The sequence below is a fragment of the Chanodichthys erythropterus genome, chromosome 11 (genome assembly GCF_024489055.1).
Source record: "Chanodichthys erythropterus isolate Z2021 chromosome 11, ASM2448905v1, whole genome shotgun sequence".
Classification (NCBI taxonomy): Eukaryota; Metazoa; Chordata; class Actinopteri; order Cypriniformes; family Xenocyprididae; genus Chanodichthys; species Chanodichthys erythropterus.
The window spans coordinates 14,649,406-14,672,295 of NC_090231.1; the positions used below are offsets into that span (position 1 = coordinate 14,649,406).

General features: G+C 37.2%; 1 protein-coding gene across 2 annotated transcripts in view; it reads right to left on the reverse strand.

Moving 5' to 3' along the window:
- Positions 1–15,788, reverse strand: part of LOC137031141 (protein phosphatase 3 catalytic subunit alpha) — a 128,765-nt gene extending 112,977 nt beyond the window's left edge. For both annotated transcript variants that reach the window (XM_067401814.1, XM_067401813.1), the window contains exon 1: positions 15,527–15,788. In XM_067401814.1, coding sequence (XP_067257915.1) covers positions 15,527–15,587 — 61 coding nt within the window. In that variant the 5' untranslated portion in view covers positions 15,588–15,788. The remainder of the gene's footprint in view (positions 1–15,526) is intronic.
- Between the last annotated feature and the right edge of the window lie 7,102 nt (positions 15,789–22,890).

Here is a 22,890-nt window from a genome sequence, read left to right on the forward strand (position 1 = left end):
TGTGTTCCTACTTCCTACATATCAGCGAAAAACAAACCAAAAAAGCAAAGATGTGATAAACACAGATGACTCAGGGCAACATCAACAACAAAGAGCTGTTTTGTTGGGGATGCACCGACAAAGTATGAGCACCGATTTTCTTTCTGCTACTTGCCAAAACCGATACCTGTAAATACAATGCAGTCAGACTAATGATTTCAGGACATTTCTTTATGATTATGAGTAACTGTAACTCAAAAGACATAAAAGTCAATTTTGTATTCTTGTCAAAGCAGAAACAAATTTCACAGTGTCAAATAACCTCCACTACCAAACCAAGGGCATTAAAAAAAAAAAAAGCATTTAATAATTGTTTTTCTCTGTCAATCAAATTTAATAGTACAAAATGTTTATAACACAACACTGTGTAACAATAACAACCAAGAGTAATACATTGAAATATGACTAGTGTTTAATCAAGGAGTATAGGAATTAAGCTATATAAGCTAAGGATGTTCCTCAGAGCTGTTGTACAGTGTTTCTAATAAATTTTGCGAGAATGAAAAGCATAAAAGTCTTACGCAGCACACTTGAGCTTCCGTAAAAGGTTTGTTCTCACGAGTCGTTCAGTTTCCATTGAGCTTCTGTTTTTATTCGCAAATCAATGTTTATATGTGGGTAAATTAAATCTGTTCATCATAAAAGCGATCGAGTCTCTTCAGAAAATTTGGACTAAACCACTCAATTAATATGGATACTAGAACTTTTTGAAGCAGCAAAGTTTCAATTGCGTAGGCTGTCTATGGAGGGACAGAAATCTCTCCGATTTCATCAAAAAGATCTTCATTTGCATTCCAAAGATGAACGAAAGTCTTACAGGTTTGGAACGACACAAGGGTGAGTAATTAATGACAGAACTTTCATTTTTGGACTAACCCTTTAAGGAACAGAAGCATCTCAGCATGTTCAGCTATAAGCCTCTTCTGATTTCATTCAGAATGTCACTCTGAGCTGAACAATCTTTTACTTTCCACAATACTGCATGGGGCTGAAAGATGTGTTTGAGTCATTTGAGCCAGAACTTAAAATTGCAGATTACTGCCCAATACTTGAAGGGTTTGTCTGAACGACGCACAGTGGTCTCTCCAAGGTATGCTTCCAGCTGTGTGGTAGCAGCTGTTGGAGCACTGCTCTCAGATGTAGAATCTGCAGTTTCTTCAAAAACACTGCCCAGACTGGTACCTGTCTGGTCACTGTGAGACATTCTGACAGCTGGTTCCCCAAGCTCCTCAGGTGTGGCTGTCACTCCAACAGGTATTTTTTGCAGCTCCAGCATCAACATTTCTTTGACCTCCCTGGCAGTGCCTGTATTGGAGAAGAATCGATCTTTATGTATAGAGAAACATAAAGTTCCTGTGCAGTAAGAAATAAATGAATAAATAATAATTACTCTTACATTTTAGAATTTTAATTTAACAGATCATTAATAGATTTAATTAATCTTTTTTATTTATTATTATGAGCAAATTAAACTTATTATATATAAATAAATAATAATTACCTTGGATTGAGTAAAGTTGTGATGCAGTAACGCTTCTACAAAGCAGCAAGCAAAGTACTCTTCATCGTTCTGTTCCCATGGTCCCCATCCATTTGTTTCAATAATAGTCTATGTAGCACATTGACAGCAGGAAATACATCTGAGACTGAAGCATCTGAAGAACTCACTCGACGAGTCATTTCTTCAAAGGGATCCAAGATAATTTGCATTATCTCCATAAGATTCTACTGGTTTGCAGTTAGAGTGGCAGGGAGCTGATTTTCAGACACATATACTCCAATGGCCAGTTTCTGCTCAATCAGAGACCAAACAGTATCTGAATACTCTGTAACTGAGAGTATGTCAGGTTGGAATGTTTAAAGTGGTGACTATTTTGTGCTCGACTCCCAAAGCTATTGACCACAGCATGGACAGAACTTTTGGGAATTGCCCAAGTCTCAAGCATTTTCTCCAAAAATATGGCTCAACCCATGAGCGAGCCCCAAAACCGCTTTGCATGGACAGTGCTGGTCCTACACTTCTGGAAGCCCTGACATAGCAGTGAATGACTGGAATCTTCAGCTCCAAAACATTAAGAAAGTGGCGAAAACCCACGTTATCAACAACTGACAGTGGTTGATTGTCAAGAATAATGAATTGAGTAAGCACCTCAGTTATTTTATAGCACTCGTGATATCTCTTGGCAATGTCTCTTGTTTTGCTAGGGTTGGCTGCAGTTTTGGTAGCCGAGTGCTACATGCTCACATTTGTGTTTGTTTTATAAGATTACGTGTATTTTAACTACCCATTTTTTTGTACCTCTTCTTGATATTTTTGCAGAACAAAGTTTATAGTCTACCATGCTTGGGGTTGTCATCATTTATTTTTTAAATATTTACACATCGTGAAGCTGACATTTTTTTCTGCTGCTGCTGGTGTGAACATTCTTGTCAGTTACATCATTGGTATCAGTTTACTGTTCAATCACAGATACGAATATCAATTACTAATACTGTATTCGTTTTTGGTATCGGAGTATTAACATGAGCTTAGCATCTGGCCCACTACCGATACCAGTATGCTGTAAACCATCTACAAATATTAATTCACAAATAAAATGCTTATGTTGTTACAACTGCATCTGTCAGCAGTGATTAACTTTATTATTAAAGCTTTCGATGCACTCTTATTATAAAAAAGAACTTTATGAACATTTATTTAGCTCTTACAAGTAACCTTTTGGTAAGACCTGCAGAACCTAGAAACCAGAATGAAAAAAAAAAAAGGTTTATGCTCAATACTAACTGGAATGAAAAATAATTCATTTATAAATTCCTGCACATGAGAGCATCGTTTCCAAACAAAGGAGAAAAGATATGTATATTGGTATCAGCACTGGCTATCAGCCAAAAGAATTTCGGCATATCGAATACTGGCAAAAATCCAATATTGTGCATGTCTAATTCACACTGGCAGTATAAATCTGGATTTAATCATAATCAAAGCACTAGTAGCATGACTGCATGCAACTTTTTACTGTGCATGGCTGAAGCAATTAATGGTCCAATACGAGTTACTTTAACAGCATCTTTTTTCCTGCACAGATCCTCAGGTAAATTTTCTTCTGTCTGTCTAGATGTGAATGAGCTGTTCACCCCTCCCCCACTACAGCTGCCATGACAACCTTCAGCTGAAACGCACACATACTAAACACACACCTCACACACGAAGAGATCATACATTCAGTAACAACAATAATCATCAGTGCCAACATCAAAAAGCTTATTACATGCAAATAATAATTTGCACAAGACAACATTCCCTAGAACTTACAAATAGTAGTTGGCGATATACCAGTATATGCGATAAACAAAGAAATTTGTCAACCGGTAGAGATTTTGGATTACTGTCTCTATTGGGTTATGCTCAAGTGATGTTACTGTACTGCACTGTCATGAAAGCTTATCATTTGAATACATTTTTAAGCCTTGCAGTTCAAGTGCAATAAGCAGCAATATAGGCACAGGCTGTCTGAGAGATGGTTTCTGGGCACACACCTGAAACGCGCATACATAAAGTGGCTGCTCAGACAAAGCGTGAGTCCTGAGCCGAGTTTATTGGGATTAAAGGATCAGTTCACTTTCAAATAAAATTTTCCTGAAAATGTTCATGTCCTTCTTTCTTCAGTCGAAAAGAAATTAAGGATTTTGATGAAAACATTCCAGGATTATTCTCTTTATGGTGGACTTCAATGGAGCCCAAACGGTTGAAGGTCAAAATTACAGTTTCAGTGCAGCCTCAAAGGGCTTTAAACGATACCAGACGAGGAATAAGGGTCTTACCTAGCAAAACAATTGGTCATTTTCAGAAAAAAATGTAAATGTATATGCTTTATATAAACAAATGATCGCCTTCCAAGTGGTTCCACCAAAACCGCACTGAAGTCCACTATAAGGAGAATAATCCTGGAACGTTTTCATCAAAAAATCTTAATTTCTTTTTGACTGAAGAAAGAAGGACATGGACATCTTGGATGACATGGGGGTGAGTAAATTATCAGGAAAATATTATTTGAAAGTGAACAAATCCTTTAAAAGGTCAAATACACACATTTGTGTGTCAAAATCCCCATTAAACACATTAGATTATCTCTTGAGTGAACATAAACAGTTGAGAAAGAAAACACGTGTATCAGTATATTAGATCTGTGCATTCGGTCTTAAAGTGACAGCAGAATATACCAGAGAAAAAATTTCTCACTGCTCATGACTGAATCACTTTTGTAACTTTAATAATAATAAACGTATATTTAATTTACACAGTGAAGACTATGCAGTGTTTTTTTGTACATTTGATTACTTTATACAATTTATGTTGTAATTATTCATTAATTATAATAGTGGTCAACTGATATTGATTTATTTTCTTTAAATGTTTTGGTCGATGGCGATGCAGATATCTAAAGAGAGCAGGGCTGATGGCAGATATATAGCTTATATAATAATTTATATTTATTTTAGTTAATATTTAATAAGAAATCATTTGAAAATGAATTCCGTGGAGCTGAACTCTTCTGTTGTTTGCATTAAATTCCAATGGACTGACCACACATTTTTTTGCAGGCTTCAAATGCACACATAAGAAGATCTCAAAATAAAATAAAAGTAAAAATAAATGTCTTGCTTCCGACACATCGGCCAAACAGAAAAACTTATCACCTGATGCCGAAAAGTTACAAATACCGGCCGATATATCGGTTGACCACAGATTGTTTATTTATTTATTGTATTCTTCTTATTTCTAGTGCTTGCTTTTTTCAGGTAGGTCTATTTCATTTGTGTCTTTGTTCTATTGAAGTTTTCTTCTTATTAGAAGCTGTTCTTATTTTACCACTGACTTTTTAATAGTCTTCAGTTTACTTATGTTAGTTATATAAATGTAAATATGCTGTGATTTATACCGTTATCGTGAAATATCCCTTCACAAACTCAACTTAAAAACCAAACGCACTCTACATAAAAAAAAAATATAGATGATACATGCATATAAAAAGATTAAAAGATTAATTAGGTAATTAAAACAGACCATAATTAACAGTGACATGATTTCTTTATGTGTGTGCTGAAATGGAATGCAACTTCACACTAACAAACATGTCCTAACATGAATTAACCTACAGCCAGAAACCACTCACTCAAAGCCACTCTGGCTGTTTTAGCCTAGCCTGACTTTATGAAAGAAATATGTTTGCCGAAAGCCTTCAAGGAATGTTAACCTTAAACCTTAAAATTGCACAAAAAAGTGGTGCACTGACATATTTTCTAATATGTCTTTGCTATGAAATGGCTAAAAAGGTGATTTTTCAAATAAATTTCAAATAAATTTATTTCAAATAAAACAGCCATTGCTACCAAATAGATTCTAAACAGGGCTTCACAATTAATCAAAATTCTAATTGTGATTACAGTTACAGATGTCACAATTACATAATCATTCAAAAGGCACACACAAAAAAGTCCTCTTACATTATTCTGCATGCTTAAGATTTTCTTTCTACAGGTTATCTTAAGGGTTTTTCAATTGTTTTAGCTTTAGAATAACATTATAATACCGTACATATTTTAGAAGAAAGCAAACCAATGTACAGTTGACATTTGAGGCTTAATGCTATAGATAAGCAATAAAAGCTACGGACAAGCTATGCAATATTGCGTTCATAATCGCAGATGAATCGCCTTCGATTATGAACACGATATTGCGTAGCTTGTCCGCGAACTACGGCTCTGTATATTAAGTGCCGCTCCATTTGAAAGCAGGTGATGGACATTTACCGCTAATCACAGAACCGGCTTTACTGATGAGACACGCATGACAATCTCATGCGATTAATCGTGCAGCCCTACATGCAGTTGCTTCACTCAGTGATATAAGCCATTCAAAACATTATCCAATGTAAATTGTGATAATCGCCATTATTAATCGCAATTACAATTTCAAGAGAATAATCAACAATTATGATTTGTCATAATCGTGCATCCCTAATTCTAAATAATTTAATGTACGTAATAAAAAGTAACAATGTAGTTAATCATAATAATCAAGGCATGATTTCACACTGAAACACAAGGAAAATTAATAATAAAAAAGCACAGTATTTCACAAAACTTTAGTTTTATAACAATGTCCTATTCCCAAAAACCGATTACTTTATTAGCTCAAATATGCACCTGTGCAGATGTTCAGAGACTATTTTGCACAAAATCTCAAAATACATCAGAAGAGAAACTGTCTCAATCTGACTAGGCACATTGTTGAACTTCTATTACTAAACCCTGAACTAATTCAGAAAATAAAACTATGCATTTTGTCCTTTCTTGTGCATTTTGTTATATGGTGCAATATGTGCTTCTAATAGTCAATCGTCCATTTTATGATTGTGTGTGTCCAGAATTTTATATTTCTGTAAAGATTTTCCTTTTTGTGCCTCATTAATCACAGATATTCAATATTATCTAGATCTACTAAATGTAATTTAGTAAGGTCAATTTAGTTAGGTTCTTCTGAAGGAGATCAATGTACTGTGACCTGGAGGAAATGAGCAATTTTAGCTGAAATATTTATGAATATGATTCTTGGTTCACATCTGAACCAGGGCTCATGACACTGTGTTCTTTATGATGTGGATTTTGGTGACAACTGGCGCCACTAGTTGAAAAGTTACAAAGCAGCTGACAAGTTACCAGAAGCCCTAAACACTTCAGTGATTATGAGATGAAGATGACAAAAAAATAAACACCACTGATAGTGGATTGATGACAGAAATAGACGGGTCTTAAACGCACACACACGCACACACACATATACAGGGCACAAATCATATTTCATTGAGCTGAACCAAATGTTCTTTCCTTTGAAATCATTTGCATGAACCATTTGTGTGTATAGCTGGTGCAGACTTTTAAAAGAAGCTAGTCTATCAGGCTTACATCATTCTGCAATATCAAATCAAGCTCTATGAAGGCACATTTTCATGTACCCCATTTACCCAGAATTCCCAGCAATCATAAGGGTAGCATTAGTTATTATAAAAAAACAAAAACAAAACAAAAAAACAGGGTAATGCTAGTAAATGCTAGTAAATGCTAGTGGGAGATGGGTCTCATTACATCCAGTGAAGTTGAGGCGCTCTCATTCATTAAAACGGTCCATCATATGGTGAGGCTTGCTGCTTTCCTCTGCTCCATTTCCACAACCTGTGCTAAAGTAATGGCAACATAATCTAATAAGGGCTCCTGGTATGCCCAGGCAGTATTAGTGGGTGTGTGGAATAGGGTCATGAGGGGTTTCAGTACCACAAGCGGTCTCCAGCACACTGCTGATGTCATTTCCAGGGCGACACAAACCACCATGAAGAGCCTCAGGCTGAAATGCATAAACTAGCACACATTCCACACCTCTTGCAACCGTTAAAACCATGCTAGGCCCACAGAGACATACTAATAGGTTGAACAACAAGGCTGAGTACACAATCTTTATGGTATGAAGTAGAAAGTTACAGTTTAGTCCAAAAAATATATAATAAATAAATAAAAACTCATGTAAATAGTAGTGGATGCACTAGTTCTGAAATGATCAAAACAGCAAATAAAAAATAATTGAATGATAAACAAAGGAGGATCCTTTTGAAGCTGAGTTACGTAACCAGATTACTTTTCAAGTAACTAGTAAAGTAATGCATTGCTTTTCAATTTACAACAAAATATCCAAGTTACTTTTTCAAATAAGTAACACGTTACTTTTTCACATTTATTGACTGACAGCTCTCCTGTCCCCATGTTGAGAGAAATAAAGCGCAGGAGGTGTCGTGTTCGCTGTGTAAACATGATGGTTACTGTAGTTCTAGACTAAATGTGAACATGCATTTTAATTTCACTTGCACAAAAACATTCAGTATTCCGCAAAATTAATAAAAACAGTGAAATGTGTTGCCTTCCTTCTCCTGTATCCTATTCTTCTTTAATCCAGAACTCATTACTTTTCATAAAAAGTAACTAAGTAATGCAATTAGTTACTTTTTTATGGAGTAATGCAATATTGTAATGGTTATAAGGGGTTTAGTTTACTCACAGAGACGAAGAAACTACAAATCATTAAAAGTCTTTGTTGTCGTCGTTTTTTTTTTTTTTTTCAAATATCTCATGGATGAACTCATGCCTCAATTGGATTACTTTATTTAATAGTAGGCTATCATTTGCAATAAAACTTGCCGGTGGACATCGCCATCTTTGATTCTGTTGTTGCAGTTACCCGATTTTGAATTCATTCATTTATATGCATTTAAACAGCTACTTTAATCTGCTGAATGAATAGGAAATCCATCAATTCTAAACTCAGATACTATTTTGAGTGGACAGTATATGAACTGGGTTGAAGAAACAATTAAAAGCATTAAATGCTTTGAAATCTGCAGTGATGCTGCATACTTCATACCAGCTCATGAGTATCGCAAGCATTGTTGAGAACACAAACTCATTTGGGAGGTACATAACACGTTTTGTTTCTTTTTTTTTTTGACACTGTGGTGACCGTAAGTGCTCTTCTCTGAATTCTGTATTGCAGCTATGCAATTTCAAACACACACTTCTCCATCCCGCCAGCCTGAACAGATGGACTAACCTCCTCTTGCTGGAGGACCCCTGGGCTGACTATGTAGTGCCTGAGGAAAAAACCTCCTTATGCATTCTGTCCAAGGCCAAAAACAGGATGAAAGGTACAGTACTATGTACAGCTCTACAAGAGGGCTTGGGAGGAAAAGTGCACACTGGTTTGAGTGGGAGTGAGCTAAGGTCACCATGTTCGTGTTGAGTACACTCTGGTGGAGCTGTGATAGAGGTGAGGAGAGGGTACATATCTATTTTAGAGAAACACAGCTGAGGTTGGACTGTTTTGGAACTGCAGTGACTGAGTAAGAGAACTGTCATTAGGTGAAAGTGTCAACGCAGAAAAGGCTGCTCGCTCTGAAATCTTTCTTTTCTCTCCTTCTCTGCCCGTGGATCTCTGACAGAAAGACTTCCGCATGCCTGTCGCTTTAGCCCTCGCATCTTGGCAGCAGCAGTAGAGTGTTACAAACTTCCAACACCTCCACCACATGAAAACGCTGTGACACTACACAATGAGAAACTGTCCTGCCACTGACTGCTAGGTAAATGGAGACCTCCAGTAATATACCTACCCACCTGAAGCCTCAGAGCAATGTGTTTACAAGTCAAACATTCTGTTGGCATATACCTGAGCAACTGTCATCCATAGGCTCCATTTCCTCTACAACTGCTGGTATAAAACACATACGTCAAAAAGATCACAATACAAAGGGTAGCCGTAACTAGGGATGACCCGATGTGAATTTTTGACTGTATGATAAAAAATGTTTTCATGACATATATTAAGATACCAAAAGTAAAAAAATATTAGTTAGTGTGTAATGTTGCTGTTTGAGCATAAAACATTTCTGCAAGGTTACAAAGCTTAAAGTAAGAGAGAAAAGAAAACAGTAGCGCTTAGTAGCGTGTTGTTGCCATGTCAAAGAGACGCTGTTTTTTCCACCCTGGTACCAAAACCCCTTTGTTTGGCTTTCCTAAGGCGGCCAAACTTAGAAAACAGTGGTTAAAATTTATTATTTTATCTGTGTGCTGCACATTTTACAGAGGAAAGCTTCCAGAACCTACGAGAGTACAATGCCGGCTGTCTAAAAAAGTTTCTTCTGAAAGACTATTTTGTCAGTACAATCAGTTGTTTATGGCTCACAACCTGTAAGTATTTATTATTTGTTGTTGTGTTTTCTATTAATAATTCCAATTATAAGTTTTATGTTGATGCTACGATGTAAACAAAAGGCAAACTGTTTGGCTCTGCTAGCCTGCTCACTATAATTAGTGTTGATGTAGTGTTTAGCTATGGGGCTCTCGCTTTTGTAAGACTGTTCACCGATCCTTTGGAACTTACCACTCTGAAACATCTGTGCTAGCAAAGGTTCTGCATGATCCTCTTGTTCATAAACATTTACAGGGTCTGAATCTGGGTTAAACTGGTACGGCAAAACTGACACCATCATTAATATTTATACCTGAGCAGATGATAATCGTGGTTATGGTAAGGGGAGTGACATTTGTAGAACGCGCTCTAGGCCGTTCGCCAATCACAACACACAGGGCCAGCTAACCAATCAGAGTATATTATGTATTTCAGAAGGAGGGGCTTCATCGAAACAGTAACTAAATGGGGCATTTCAGTCAGATTGGGAAGACTGAGAGGAGCGGCAATAATGTAAAATAAGTGAAAAATGTGTTTTTTTAAACAATCAAGCATGAAAACTTATTTAAAAAGGGCATAATAGGACTCTTTTAAAAATGCTCCTCTCTAGAGTCAATTTCTGTAGCGAAGTAACAAGTTTATGGACTATTCTGTTCAAAAGCCATTTTATTCAGTTAATATAAACACAATTACATTAGGCATGATACATTTCAGTAAGTTGCATCTTTTGATATACTTTCTGATGTTCATTCATGTTTATTTTGTGCTATAACAAGTAGTAAAGGGGCAAGGGGATCATCTGTTCACGTGTGCTTGAACAGATAGGCGGCTACAGCGATTAAAACATAGTTTGCCATGAAATTTTGTTGGCAATTGAGGTGCAAAACTTGTGAAGGAACATTTTTTTGGTAATAAAATTAGTTAAGCTCAAAAGACAAAATAATATCTGTATATAGGCTAAATAATGTCTTTTCAACATATTGAAAAAAAGTTTATCTACAGATATTTTAGATATTTAAAAAAAAAAAAAAAAAAAAAAAAAAACATATCTGGGTCAGTTATAATTCCTTTGAAGTCTCAGAGTAGTCGCCACCTCTGAAAAGTCAATCTGACATTGATACCAGTTGTATTTTGTACTTTATTACTTTCCCATTTTGCTTGTAAGCTCTTCTCTGAACAAAGTTTCTTTGTTTTAATGGGTGATTCCTCAGATGGTTTCCTATTTGAACAACTCCTGTTATAATGTCACGGGTTGCCATCTCTTAATTACGGTAGTTCTGGCGTGAACGCAGCATAAGCTCATTGTTTTGATTTGGTGGGAACTGTAAAAGGTGGCTGCTGTTTGTTTGCAGTGCTCTGTGACTGACAGCATGAAACACGCTGATGACATATGATGTCTGCAAGAACAGGCATGAGGGTGTGTAAAAACATACGTGGACAGGCAGGTAGGACATCATATTTCATTTGGACCGAATATAATGATTGGATGAACATTTTAAGGTTCTACGCCTTGCACGGGCGATATATATTTATAAAAATAAATGTAGACTGTTTAACATAGTGATCGCTATCAGGATATGAGGAGACTTTCAAGTCAACTAATATAACAAAAAGTTTCTGTAGAGAATCACCTATGGCACCTTTAAAGCTACAAGCTGCCAGAACTAACACACCTCCCAACGCACATGCTCTTTATTTATGGAAGTGACATAACCATGCAAAAATGAATGAGGTGACACTGACATTTACCATGAAAAATGGTAAAAATGTTGAAAAGAGAATCTAACTACATACTGATAGTGAGAATACATGGCACTAACAAAGGACTGTACCGGCAATTAAGTTTGCAGTTTAAGAAAAAACAATTCAAAACATCCTCTTCTCTACAGTAAAAAGTGGTTTGAATACACATATTAAAGATGCAGAATAAAAATTTGCTAGCACAACTGTATTTGTGTAGGTGAGTGAGAGTCACTCTACAGGTGTCTAAACACTGAGCTATGTCATGTCGAACTTAAGGTTCTGTTGCTAAAAATGACTCAGCTATCCAGCAGGGATCAGCTAGCGAGATGGTGGTTCCCCCCTCGCTGTGTGCAGTGCCCGCGCCTCTGTTCAAGAGTCAAATGTCACATGCTATCCGTCTTTAACTGCAGCATAAAACCAACAGACAATGGTCTCATGCTGAGTTTAGATGGACTTCACAGGGAGAAGTGAAAAACTATGTTGTCTACTTTCCAGACAGCCTTTTCTAACCTTATCAAAAGTGGAATACTCTAAAAAAAATAATAATACAGTCCTGACCTAGGTAAAGAGATGTGAAAAGTAAACAAGGCACCATCTTATCTTGTCCTTTCATGGTACACAGTTAGGGAATGCTTAAAAACACTGATCATTGAAAACACAAAGTAAGAGAATTCTACTACTTCTGTGCCTGATACTCCTGAAATAATCTGTATTTGTTTGTACTGAAGCACACTTTTAAATCGCAAACAACTGCTGAACAGGTAAGACATTTCAGTGGCTCAATATATAGCTAGCTAATTTGCAATGTGTGATCTGACGTGATCTATACATCATTATTGTAAAGATTTGCGTTTTCATTTGGTCAAAACAAAAGCGGCAGATGTTACTTGTTCAGATCACATTTTTCTTTGGATATATGTCAAGTAGATATTGTCATGTAGATATACAATGTCAAAGTAGATATACTCTGATGTGGTGATCACAGATTCATCTGCACAGAGGAGCAGTGCTGAAGTACAACCCATGTTTATACATTTTTTTTTTTCTTTTAAACATATAGCAAGTAACTGCAATTTTAGGTTTCAAACCAAGATGGAGATAAAAAGGCAAAAGTGCCGTAATGCAGCTTTAAAATAACAATTTATATTTATATATATATATATATATATTTAATTTATTACTGTGTTAGCAAAGCTTAATTTTAATTTAATTTTAATTAATTTTCAGCAGCCATTACGCCAGTCTTCAGTGTCACATGATCCTTCAGAAACCAGTCTAATAATAATCTTACCCTAAACTTTCTAATGGTAGTACATATCTGTACCATAAACAGCTGATACTGAGTATTTCCGTAATTTATCGGTATTAGTCGATACTTTATAATATCAGTATTTCACATTTTTACATTTGTGTAATAAAAGTGTAATAACTGCTTAATGTTATGTTTAAATCTCAAAATAATTGTCCGTTTTTCATTCCAAACATTATAATGTTGGGATGACCAAATTTAATAGGATTTAAAACCATTGATTTTAGATTTTATGGTTTTATTTTTGTTGTTAAACAAAATAGAGTTGAATTTTAATATTGGCCATTATCAGTTATTGATCATTCAAAGATTATGGGCTTATTGGTATTGGACAGAATTTTAATATCGGTGCATGCCTAGATATGGCAATACGATGCAATTGCAACATCCAATTTATTTTCTCAGTTTGTCTAAAATGATTATAGCAAATATCCTATATGTGTGAATTGATTGCTAGGAATATTATACATTATAATGTCTGACAATTGCACAAAGATAGTGAATAAAATTACTCTGAATTTTAAAATGTATTCTCTTGGTTTGTACCGTCACTCATGTCATTTTTAGATCTCAAGTCAATAGAAACGTGGGGGTTTGCAATACAAGAACCATCATTTTGGTGGAAATGGGCTAAGAAGAAAGAGCAAATCAAAGTCTAAAGGAACAACAAGCTTAAATATTGCGATTTGTCCCATAGTGAGTCACACCCAAGGTCCACCGACTTTCCCTGTGTCCGTCTGTTTCTGTACCTCTTTCTTTGTCAGTCAGTCTCTTTGTAAACACATAAAGGCTCTATTAACATTAGGAGTGGGTGAAAAAAAGCTAGTACACAACATTACATAAAAGCTCCTTGCCTGGTCAGGATCATTTAAAACCAAGGACACCCGACTAAAAGCTTCATCTCTCTGCAGCTTAGAGCGAATAGAAGATAATAGATCTGTCTGATTGAGCGCTGCTCTGTCAGAAGCTACAAAAGAAATCATCAGTGCTAAACTGTTCACTCAAATTCAGCTTCTCTATCTTATCAAGCTGGCCCAGAACCCCTTCTTAGGTTATTACAGTTCCAAAAAAAACTACACACACTAGGAAAGGATTTGTTAATGCTCTGAACATGTTAAAGATATTGTCAATAGAAAAAACAAAACCATAAAAATAAGAGAAAAGCCAAGCTGTGGCAACTGAATAAACATTATCTGAATAATAATGCAGTGCTTACAATACAAGACTGTGTTTTCCCAAAAAACATATTAAAATGATAAATGATATGTCGAATAAAAGAATGAGAAATAACTGCTATGCAATGTGTTATCTCAACTATAGGCTATTTAAGGCTGAACAACATACTGTATATTAGAAAAAACGCATAAACACACTATTTCTCATACTGTCTTATGGGGATACATTTCTTAAAGCACTGCAGATAATAACACGGTCCTCAACAAATCTAAAACCCACCGCCCTAAGCCACTTAACACCATAGCTGAACATTTAGGACTTCTGGAGCTCCCATTACTTAGATTTCCCTTATCAAGCTGACACATTGTGCAATAATCTCATTAAACATTTAAGTGCAACTCCTTCCTAAGGCACTCCCAGCCCTTGCCTTTCCTTCTTCTAACCAGTGAGAGGAAACTGATGTTTCACGGGGGCCACACTAAAAGCCGATAGGAGGGAAAAAAAAAAAAAAAAGGTAAGTGAGTTATCTGAGCAGCCCGGGCTCCTTTATGAGAGCAATCAATTCATATCAGATCCCCACACTTAGAAAACCCCAGTCTGGCTACTGAATTACTTCAGTGAGGACATGTTTGTTGGGAGTAGGAGGCTGTTGCATGGTTATGACTGGGAGGGGAGTTGTCAGAGCTTTTGAGTCGTGGGATCCCTTACAGCTGGATCTGCTGCAGTGCTATGCCTGATGTTTGCAAAAGCCATTACAAGCCAGAAGTTCATTGCTCATTATTTTGGATAAAATAGGGTATGTGCAATAATGTTGCTCTTCGTGTGTTTTGGTACACCAAAGTACAGCAGAGTGCTTTGTGTCAGAAAATTAGATCCACTGCAGTGACAGTAACAACAAAATGATAATGATAGCAATTGCCTTGATGAGGAACAACAAATGGGACATGACGGCAAGTGTGTCTGGTGAACTGAATGCACAGAGGAGCCACACTGAGAGGGATTGTTTCCAAACAGTCAGGGGCCCCAACCTGTCATATGCTGCCTCATGTCCAAAATGATCATCAAGCAGTAAAAACGAGCGTGCAAAATTCCTAAACCCGTTACGTGTTACGCTGGCTCTTTCAAGCTGTCAGTATTGTGCAATATCTACATTTTGTACGAAACAACACGCGCGCAATAACACGTCCATTAAAACTCACGAACTGTTGCGAATATATAAACAGTTTGTTGACTTGAAAATCGTTTCTTTGGACAAATAAGCCATGCAACCAACTCTGTCACAATTACAACTACCTTTACTTCCTACTTTTTTACCAATACAGACCGGCTACCACCCATTATAGACCATTACCAAACCATAGGACTACTGTTCATTCCAGTTACACGTTTACACTCAAATCTCAAGGTTTTCTCACTTCAAATAGTCCATAAGCCCGATCGCTCTTGAGTGGCATGGGATTTCTACTTACATTTAACCACTCTGTCCGTCGTGGATAACTTCGGATCATCATTCGGTTTGTTTTCAGACATTTCCAGTCAAATATGTGTCGATTCTCTCTGAAACTGTTTTTGAAAACGATCCGATGTACTTCCTTGCTCAACAACTCAACTCTTCCCCAAACGGGAGACGGCAGTGATATCGATCGCTTGTATCACTGGCCAAAAATACTTGCAACAGGGTGACAAATTTCAACGCTGTTACTGTAGCTCTGTCTGATTTACTGCAACACTGTATCAAGTTCTCAGCGAACGCAACCAAACCTTACAGCCGTAAAGGACACGCCCACTACCCTGACAGCGCCTCTCATTGGTGGAGAGGACCCTCCCGCTCTGAAGATGCGCTTCCCCTTTGGTCTGCTGTGATGTCAATCATAAGTGTCTGTGTAATTATTGTAATATTACAATTCTGAACTGGACTCTGAGGAGGGGACTATAATTACAGTGTTTCATTTAACATGTGCACGACTACTCAGCGGATTTTTTTTTCTCTCGTTAGCTTCACGTTTCATGTCCAGATAAGTGCATTGCATTAATACGCAAGCTATCAGTGTATTGCATACGCATATTTTCAGACGTTCATCTCTTGTATTATGTTAAGTCATTCTGCTGTCACTGCCAATATGACCCGCCTATAAAACTCTATATAGAGAGAGAAGAGTCCACGATACTGAACGAACAAGTTCAGTTTTAAACAGATTTGCCCCATCACAAAATAAAGAGTGTGTGTTTGTGTTTGTGTGTGTGTGCGCGCGCGTGTGTGTGTGTGTGTGTGTGTGTGTGTGTGTGAAAAAGAAATCGACGTATATCTTTTTCATTAAACGTTAGGTTTTCTCGACTTCACAAAACAAGTTACAACAAATAATTCATCTTATCTTTAATTTGCAAATGGCTAAATAGGTGGAAATGATGCAGCAGCTATCATGTATCTCAATGTTACAGATTTATAAACGCACTTCTGCTAGAAAGCAATTGTATATGGTTGTTATTTTCAACCCTATCCAATGTTATCACTAATCTCCTATAACTTGTCACATTTAACATTTTTAGTAGGCAGCTTGTTGACACAAACTTATGTGTAGATAGATAGATAGATAGATAGATAGATAGATAGATAGATAGATAGATAGATAGATAGATAGATAGATAGATAGATAGATCCCTCTGAAACCACTGTATAGGTAAATTATGGCCTATTACCTGCCTGACTTCAGGGTGAAAATTTGCAAGTGGCTTGCATGGGTCTAGCATGATCACCTGCAGTTGCACACACTGTCATTCAGATATGAGGATGCTCTGAATGTTACCGTGGATCACAGCTGACCTGCACACACAGAGCTGTGAAAACACTGATAACAATGACACTATCACAGACTTGTCATCAAGGTCCCTAAAGCCATGGCCATGGTGTGTGTTTCAAACAGCAGTTGTTAAACATTTGCATGGTTATAAAGCCTCATGAAAAGGACACCACTTTTTTCCATAGGGAGGCAAAAAAAAGAAAGGTAGGAATAAATAATTGTATACTGTACAGGCATAACGTATGCCTATACATTTTGCACCTGTTATCCCAGATGTATGGCAGTTTTACTGCAGAAAAAGAAATGTTCTTACCAGAAAAGGTCTCCATAGATACATTCCTAGCAATGCAAAATGCAAGAGTTAGTCATCTGAAACCTTTTTCTTTTTCTTCTGTTTTCTTTAGCAGTCGTTGATTGTTAGTGTCAGGGACAAAGTGACTGTGTAGAAACGGTGGACTCCAACTCAGCTTTATCTCAGCCAGTACTTTGGGAATTTGTTGCTGGATCTTACATAGATAGTGGTCAAAAATATAATGGATAATAATATAAGAGAGAATTCAATGAACGTATTTTCAATGGGTGCTTCTCAATATCCCTCCTCGTTTCCTCGCTCCTCCTTCCTCCATCCTATGACCCGGAAAACGATCGAGCTCAGCCATCTTGAAGGACATATCAATTCTCATGAGCGAGGATACACAGGTGCATCCTTCGGGGAAGTCTTTCTCATTGAGAAACCTGACGCACGCATAAATTCTCCTCCCCCTTAATATCTGTCACAATAATTTAAATGCATGCTTTACTTATACAGTTTAATTAAACTTGATATCTCATATATTTCAATGGGGCATCTTGCTTTATTAATATTTATTATACATTTTTTTAAAATAACCAAACTTTAATAACATGTGGGCAGATCCCTCGAGTGCAGGGATCCTGTAGGGGTGGAGCTAAGACGCAAGGAAAGGAAGGGAGGAAAGGAAATGAGGATGCACAAATAAGAATTGAGAAGCACCCAATTAACCCGTTAAACCGGTTCGCAAATTGCACCAAATGATTCATTTGCGAATTGGACTGAGGGTGCTTCTCAATACTCAAATTGATGTTTCCTCATTTCCTCTCTCCCACATCTTCCAGCATGTGACCCGGAAACCGATCAAACTCAGCCATCTTGAAGGACATCTCAATTCTCTAATTGCACCATGAGGAGGTGAGGAACGAGTAGCCTAGTAAGGAAGCTTCCCGAGGAGATATGAGCGAGGATACACAGGTATATCTTTTGCGGAAGTCTTTCTCGTCGAGAAAGCTAACGCACGGTGCATTCCAAATGAGATATATCGCCCTCCGAAGGGCACTCCGGGTGCTTCTCAATTATTATTTGTGCATCCTCGTTTCCTTTCCTTGCTTCCTTTCCTCACGTCTTAGCTCCACCCCTTCAGGACTCGAGGGAAGGACGCAAGGAAAAGAAGCAAGGACAGAGGAACTGAATCAAGTGAAAAGATATCCTCGCTCCCTTTAGCGTCACTTCAAAGCGTCATCAGCTGCACTATCTATATGTTATTAAAGTTTGGTTATTTAAAAAAAATTATAATAAATATTAATAAAGCAAGATGCCCCGTTGAAATATATGAGGTATAACGTTTATTTAAATTTAAATTATTGTGACAGATATAAAGGGGGAGGAGAATTTATGCGTGCGTCAGATTACTCGATGAGAAAGACTTCCGCAAAGGATGCACCTGTGTATCCTCGCTCATGACTCCTCAGGAAGCCTTTAAAGTAAATTTAAAGTAAAGTAGACTGTCTCATTCTAGCATTTAAAGATGATGTGGACTCTAGTCTAGAAGCCTCCGAACGTTTGGACTAAAAAGGACGCAGCCTCGTTAGGATGCAGCCTTCCGTTTGCGAAGCACCCTACAAGTCTGACTCAAAATGAGCCAAGAACTGGGAGATCTGACTGATGCCTTGAAAAGTAAGGCTGGCCACACACATGATTTTGGGCCCGATTTTCAACCTCCAACGATATGGGGGGTGTGGCCTGATTCGAGGCTTCTAGCAACTGACTTTTTGTACAAAAAATCCTCTTGTGTGGTGTCATTACGATTATTTTACTGCTCCCAGTCCCACACAATTTTTGGATTAGTTCACCCAAAAATGAAAATTCTGTCATTTATTACTTACCCTCATGCCGTTCCACACCTGTAAAACCTACGTTAATCTACATAACACAAATTTAATATTTTATTTTAATATTAAAATATTTTAGTTGAAATCCAATAGCTTCGTGAGGCCTCCATAAGGAGCAATGGACATTTCCTCTCTCAAGATCCATAAAGGTATATTTAAAGGTGCCGTAGAACGTCTTTTTACAAGATGTAATATAAGTCTAAGGTGTCCTCTGACTGTGTCTGTGAAGTTTCAGCTCAAAATACTCCATAGGTTTTTTTAAAATTATTTTTTAACTGCCTATTTTGGGGCATCATTAAATATGAGCTGATTTAGGCTGCGGCCCCTTTAAATGCTCACGTTCCCCGCCCACAGAGCTCGCGCTTGCCTTGAACAGCATAAACAAAGTTCACACAGCTAATATAACCCTCAAAATGGATCTTTACAAAGCGTTTGTCATGCATGCTGCATGCATACATCGGATTATGTGAGTATTGTATTTATTTGGATGTTTACATTTGATTCTGAATGAGTTTGAGGCTGTGATCCGTGGCTAACGACTAATGCTACACTGTTGGAGAGATTTATAAAAAATTAAGATGTGTTTATAAATTATACAGACTGCAAGTGCTTAAAAATGAAAATAGTGACGGCTCTTTTGTCTCTGTGAATACAGAAAGAAACGATGGTAACTTTAACCACATTTAACAGTACATTAGCAACATGCTAACAAAACATTTAGAAAGACAATTTACAAATATCACTAAAAATATCATGATATCATGGATCATGTCAGTTATTATTGCTCCATCTGCCATTTTTCACTATTGTCCTTGCTTGCTTAACGAGTCTGATGATTCAGCTGTGCAGATCCAGACGTCCTGCCCTTGTCTAATGCTTGAACATGAGCTGGTATATGCAAATATTGGGGGCGTACACCCCGACTGTTACGTAACAGTCGGTGTTATGTTGAGATTCGCCTGTTCGTCATCGGAGGCACTGAAACGTTCGCTCCCTGAAAAGTCCACAATGCACCGTGAAAACCAGGGAGCATCGATGCTCACTATGCTCCCTTAACGGAAGTTCTGAAGCGCGAAACTTGAATCATGTGAGCCAACTCACTACACATAACGATACGCGATAGATGTTTTTAAAAATACAAACCATTATTTTATTATATTTCAGCATAAACATACATCGCTAGGTAATTAACATAATCTAGCTAACACTTATAATTTATTCACGGCTGAAATGTTGCACGTATAAGTAACAAGCAAATAATTAATCATAATGTAGTTTAAATAACATTACAAGTATATGTCAGAAATGATCAGCTCTGTTATTGTTCATAAATACCAATAGTGATGTTGTACAATGAGGACGTTGTCACATCGCTGGAAATAGAGTCATAATTGTCCCAATGTGTAGTGAACCAGCATCTTTTACTGTCCTTACCAGTGCCCGAATTCGTGTACACGATATACTGATTCACGAGCTCGGGAGCTAGGGAACTGATTGAGACACACCCATTGACAAAGACATTGCAGTCCTCAGAGAATGTTCAAACTGACCGCCCACTTCTGCTCCGGACAGCTTCGTTTACAGTCTGAGGGAGATGCACGCTGTATTCAAGCTATTCTACATTGTTTGTATTTTGGTATTGCTATATTTTTTAAAATGGTGCGTAGGTGTGCATGTCGCAGATGTCCTAATCGCGTCATTGTCCGGAGCAGAAGGGGGCGGTAATGCACCAATAAGCTGGATGCCAACTGCCGTAGAAGAAGAAGCAGCGTCACTGTGGAGTAAAAGCGGATATATACAACAGACCCGGAAGAGAAGACAATGCTGAATAAAGTCATAGTTTTTGTTATTTTTGGACCAAAATGTATTTTTGATGCTTCAAAAACTTCTAACTAACCCACTGACGTCACATGGACTACTTTGATGATGTTTTTATTACCTTTCTGGACATGGACAGTATACTGTACCTACATTTTCAATGGAGGGACAGAAAGCTCTCAGACTAAATCTAAACTATCTTAAACTGTGTTCCGAAGATGACCGGAGGTCTTACGGATTTGGAACGACATGAGGGTGAGTCATTAATGACATAATTTTCATTTTTGGGTGAACTAACCCTTTAAAGGCAGTGTAGGTAAAAAAATTTTTAACAACTTTCTTCCAAATTTGTTTAAACTTTCTATATATTTCAATGCATAATTAAAATGTAAGTACTCTGATAAAAAGAGTATAAAAATCGATTGACTCTAGACCGTTTAATCTGTATTAAACACAGCTCATTATTTCCATTCGGGACGAAACATAGGATTGGCTTAGGCGGCTGTCACTCTCTCGCAACCATGGCAACCACCCTTTTGCCACACATGACCTGCCCACTTGCGCGCGCACGTTTGATTTGGGGAATTCAAGAGGAATAACGTACCAAACAATGGCAGAGAAACATCAAGCAGAATTCTCTGTACCGGCCTATGCAGTTACTGAAGGCAAACCGGGCAAAAAAAGGAAGACGGTAACAATACAAGAAAAGGCAAGGAACAAAAACATTTTGGATAAACAAAGAAATAAAACAAGAGTTAATATCGGCGTGGCTTTCCAGCGATGGCGAGAACTGAGGGAACTCAAGGGGCTGAAAAGTGACTCGTTGATGGCCTTATTTCTGCTGGACAGGTAAATCTTTCTTTTTGTATTTTAATCGTACATATTTTTTTGTTTATTTTTTCATGAAGCATGTGTCATTAGCACACGTAGCTGCGTAATATAGCTAACATAACATTACTTAGCGAGCCGTAGTAGAGACGATAAATAATCTATAGCCTAGCTCAAGATGATGGCTATAGTGTTGAATTGTGCATAATTTTGCTTTAGATAACTAAACACATGTTTAACAGATAGTAGGCCTAACGTTACTCCGCATCTAGGAACTTTTCTTAGAACTATATTTACCCTCTGTCTAACTCTTTTACCATGTTCACCTGTAAGTTTACCTGCACGTTTTTTCCGCCTTTGTTTTGTTTTTATATTCTCTACCTATTTCCTGATGTCTTTATCTTGTATCTGTGTGTGTCGTACACACTTTGTTGTATGTGTGTGTTATTATTTTGTGTCTGCAATGCAGTTGTGAGTTGATATTTGAGTGTATGTTACTCTGTTTATCTGTAGAACAACGTATATGTTATGAATCTTACACGAAATTCATCTTCATCACAGTGTAAATGATGGTAATGGAAAAACGTGTATCATGCAACCTGTTTTTAGCTTTGCCTTCTACATAACTAGCTCGTTAGCGATTCAAAAAAATATATATTTTAAACTTTACCAATATCAATATGCTAGCTTGATTAGTGAGTACTAAAATACATCTTGTTTGTTTATCTTCATAATTATAAAGTTATTTTTATTACATGTGATTCTGACATGATGTCATGCACTGTGCTCCTTCCTCTCCGCTCGTCTCAGGTAAATAATGCGTCTTCCAGCTCAGTGGTCGGAGTCGCGCGTTCATGTGTTTTGGGGGCGTGGCTTTGGAAGGAGCCCAGAAGGGAGGGGGTGGAGTGAATAGAAATAATGAGCTGTCTTTAAAACAGTCGTGAGAGGTCTACAGACACTCGATTTTTATACTTTCTTTTTCAGAGTACTTACATTTTAATTATGTATTGATATATAAATAAAGTTTAAACACATTTTAAAAAAAAATTTTTCATACAGTTCTTACCTACCCTACCTTTAACCTGCAATTTTCACTGATTTCAAAACACACCACACTGGATATAACGTGCGAGAGCATGCATGGGGTGACACATTCTCTGATAAACTCCTGAGATCCAACAGCTAATGCCAGCGCATTGCTTTGA